The sequence below is a fragment of the Triticum aestivum genome, chromosome 6D (assembly GCF_018294505.1).
Source record: "Triticum aestivum cultivar Chinese Spring chromosome 6D, IWGSC CS RefSeq v2.1, whole genome shotgun sequence".
NCBI lineage: Eukaryota > Viridiplantae > Streptophyta > Magnoliopsida > Poales > Poaceae > Triticum > Triticum aestivum.
The window spans coordinates 14,188,051-14,191,796 of NC_057811.1; the positions used below are offsets into that span (position 1 = coordinate 14,188,051).

General features: G+C 51.4%; 1 protein-coding gene across 1 annotated transcript; it reads left to right on the forward strand.

Annotated features, from left to right (window-relative positions):
• The first annotated feature begins 405 nt into the window (after positions 1 to 405).
• On the forward strand, positions 406 to 2,953 carry LOC123140773 (probable leucine-rich repeat receptor-like protein kinase At1g35710). The gene has a single exon (XM_044560057.1). The coding sequence runs from the start codon at positions 407 to 409 to the stop codon at positions 2,951 to 2,953; it is 2,547 nt and encodes an 848-aa protein (XP_044415992.1). The 5' UTR covers position 406.
• Positions 2,954 to 3,746: the final 793 nt, after the last annotated feature.

A 3,746-nucleotide genomic window follows, 5' to 3' on the forward strand; every position in this document is an offset into this window, starting at 1 on the left:
TAGAAAATCCACACTCTTCAAAAAAAATCAGTACAAATGTACACGGCGCCTTCGCGAACGCGCGTGCATGTGACAGGACTGGGAGCCCGGGATCTTGGGTAGGCAGGGCAGGCGGGCGTCCAGAGGATCTTCCGACTTTGTCCTTGATCGGTGCTGTTTGAAAAAGTCTGATGGCGCCATTCGTCGCCCTGTCGCGGTGCCTGCCGTATGCATACAGTTGACTCGGGCAAGTAACGCACCCACTGGTGTAAACTAAAACAGCTCCTGTATGATTTTTCTGCCACACGAAGCGCACGCACTCGGCGTTTGCCGTGGGTCGGTCCATCCATATAGTGTGTGTTCTTCGGAGTTGCGGACTAGACTTCTCCTGCTGATCAACAATTCTCATCCCGGGTCCGTCCGAGACATGGTAGGACCAGCCACCCACGCTCACCTCGCCGGCACCGCCGCGCTCCTCCTGTTGGTGGCCACCATCCCAGCGACGACAGTTGCCGTGGTGCCATCGGAGGTCGACGCCCTTCTGGCCTGGAGGGCCAGCCTGGACGACCCGGCCACGCTGTCCAACTGGACCAGCGCCGCGCCGGCCTGTGACTGGGTCGGCGTGTCCTGCGATGCCGCCGGACACGTCCGGGCGCTAAGGCTTGAGGGACTCGGTCTCTCGGGCGGGCTCGGCTCGCTCGACACCATCGCGCTCCCGGCGCTTGCCATTTTGAACCTCGCAGGGAACAACCTCAACGGGGAAATCCCGGCTAGCATCTCGCTACTGCGCTCCATCAACGAACTCAACCTCAGCAGCAATTGTTTCAACAGCTCCATCCCGCCGCAGCTCGGTGACATGCCCGGCCTCCAGTCCCTCAGCCTCCGCAACAACAGCCTTTTCGGAGACATCCCGCGCCAGCTCTGCAGGCTCCTTCCCGTCAGGGAACTCGACCTGTCAAACAACCAGCTCACGGGGAACCTCCCGGACTGTTGGTGCAAGCTCAAGGCTCTGCAGTACATCAACTTGTCAAAAAATCGGCTCATAGGCAACCTGCCGAACTGCTGGTGCAAACTCCAGGCTCTGCGATACATCAATCTGTCAAAAAACTGGCTCGCCGGGAATCTCCCGGACTGCTGGTGGAATCTGCAAGCTCTGCATTCCATGAACCTGGCCAATAACTCCTTCTCAGGTGAAATCCCCGTGACCAAGGCAAACCACAACTGCTCTCTCACCCTCCTAAAACTTAACAAAAATGCCTTTGTTGGAACCATCCCACACCTAGAGGGTTGTGACTCGCTGGCAACCCTCGACCTCAGCCACAATAGGTTCAACGGCTCCATCCCACCACAACTCGGTGATATCCGCAGCCTCATCAACCTCCAGCTCTACAATAACAACCTCACTGGGGCCATCCCGCACCAGCTCTGCGGGCTCCTCTCCATGAGAATACTCTATTTGTCAAACAATCGGCTCACCGGGAACCTCCCGGACTGCTGGTGGAATCTACAGGCTCTGCAGCTCATGGACCTATCCAGGAACTCCTTCACAGGTGAAATCCCCGTGACTAAGGCAAGTCACAACTGCTCTCTCATTTCCCTAAATCTCGCCAAAAATTCCTTCACTGGAACCTTCCCAGACCTAGAGGGCTGCAACTCGTTGGCCATCCTCGACCTCGGCAACAATAAGTTCCATAGCTCCATCCCACCACAGCTCGGCAACATGCAAAACCTCGTCAGCCTCCAACTCTACAAAAACAAGCTCATCGGCGACATCCCACACCAACTCTGCGAGCTACTTTCCGTCGAGATACTCGATCTATCAAACAACCGGCTCACCGGGGACCTCCCAGCGTGCTGGTGCAATCTCCAGGCTCTGTGGTACATGAAGCTGTCCAAAAACCTGCTAACTGGGAAGCTCCCTGGCTGCTGGTGGAACCTGGAGGCTCTAGAGTTCATGGACCTGTCTGACAACTCCTTCTTAGGTGAAATCCCTCTGGCTAAGGCAGGACACAACTGCTCTCTCGAGTCATTGTACCTTTCCGGAAATGGCTTTGTTGGTGTCTTCCCACAGGTCCTAAGAGCCTGCAACTCGCTGGCCACCCTAGACATCGGGAACAATAGGTTCTTTGGTGCTCTCCCTCCATGGATTGTGATTTGGGTTCAATCAATGAGAATCCTTAGGCTCAGATCAAACAACTTCACCGGAGAATTTCCTTTCGAGCTATCACAACTTTCTCAGCTTCAGTTGCTCGACATGGCAAACAATAGCTTCATTGGAGCAATTCCGGTAGCCTTCGGAAACTTGACCTCCATGAGGCGTCCACATAATATGTCAACTCTGAGACCGCTCGACGGATTAAAATATTGGGATAAGATCAAAATAAACTGGAAGGGGCAAGAGCGAACTTTCAACGGAAAACTAGAGTTAATAAGTGGTATTGATGTGTCGGACAATTTGTTATCTCGGTGCATCCCTAAAGAGCTAACCAAACTTCAGGGCATCCAGTTCCTGAATCTATCAAGAAATCACCTGTCATGCAACATTCCTGAAGACATTGGCAGTTTGACTTGTCTCGAGTCCCTTGATGTGTCATCTAATGGACTTACAGGAGCAATTCCTCCCAGCATGTCGAGCTTATCATGGCTAAACTCGTTGAATGTCTCGAACAATCTTTTGTCGAGCAAGATACCCACTGGGAGTCAGATGCAAACCCTGACTGACCCATCAATTTACTCTAATAATTCTGGGCTCTGTGGATTTCCTCTCGACATGTGTGCAAATACTTTGCTTTCACCAAATGAGAGAAATGGCGAAGATGAGGATCAGTGGTTGTGCTATTGGGTGATTGCTGGGATTGTGTTTGGTTTCTGGCTATGGTTTGGTATGCTCTTTAGAGTTAAGGCTTGGAGATGTGCTTTTCTCTTCTTTGTGGATGGTGTGCAATGTAAGATTATGAAGAAGGTGTCACGTTAGCTATGTTATTACTGGTTGTGTTCTCTACAATATGATACCAATATCATCAATTCCTTGAGTAAATTTGGGCGCAATGAGTCTCGTTCCCATTCTTCTCCCCAAATTGATTAATTATGTTTCTCCTGTACAAGATGTAGATCGATCACGCCAAAAAAAAAAGGGGTACACCTCCATTTAAAAAAAAAAAAGTCCGATCACGCCAAGGCGCCATGAACTGATCGCAGGAGAGTTTCTGGTGCTACTTGACTAATCTATCTATCTCTTCAACTACGTATTCGATCCATCTCCTTCACCTGAAGAGGCTCGCTGTCGTCGTTGGCTGCGTGAACGTCTCCAGCCACGGCTTCGTCAGGTCAACCTCCTCCTGCTCCACCGACCGCCAGCTGCGGCCCATCGTCACCAGCGTGCCGACATTGACCGCGACTTCTCTGGACACGATGACACCCTCCGTGCAGGCTAAAGGCGTGTCTCGCTCTTAGCAATGTTCTTTATATGTGTTTTGATTTGATAACCCCGGCCGTTTGTAGTTATGTAATGGATTGGGATAGCTCTTTTACCTATTTCGACACTGGAAGGATCTTTTTCCGAGAAAGGACGCGAAGGATTAGCAACAAACTTCCGTTTGCTATTTTTATATGTACCAAACCAAACGTTTGAGGAAGAAAAGTTGAGTATAGCAGTCAGCACGCCTATGTGACTCAATGGACCGGGATCTTGGTTAGGGAGCTTGGGCGGCGTTTGAGGATCTTTCGAGTTGGTCCTTGACCGGTGCTATGTGATGGCACCATTCGTC

Bases quoted from the DNA above. Each gene is read 5' to 3' on its own strand.
- LOC123140773 (XM_044560057.1), top strand. From the start codon at position 407: ATGGTAGGACCAGCCACCCACGCTCACCTCGCCGGCACCGCCGCGCTC.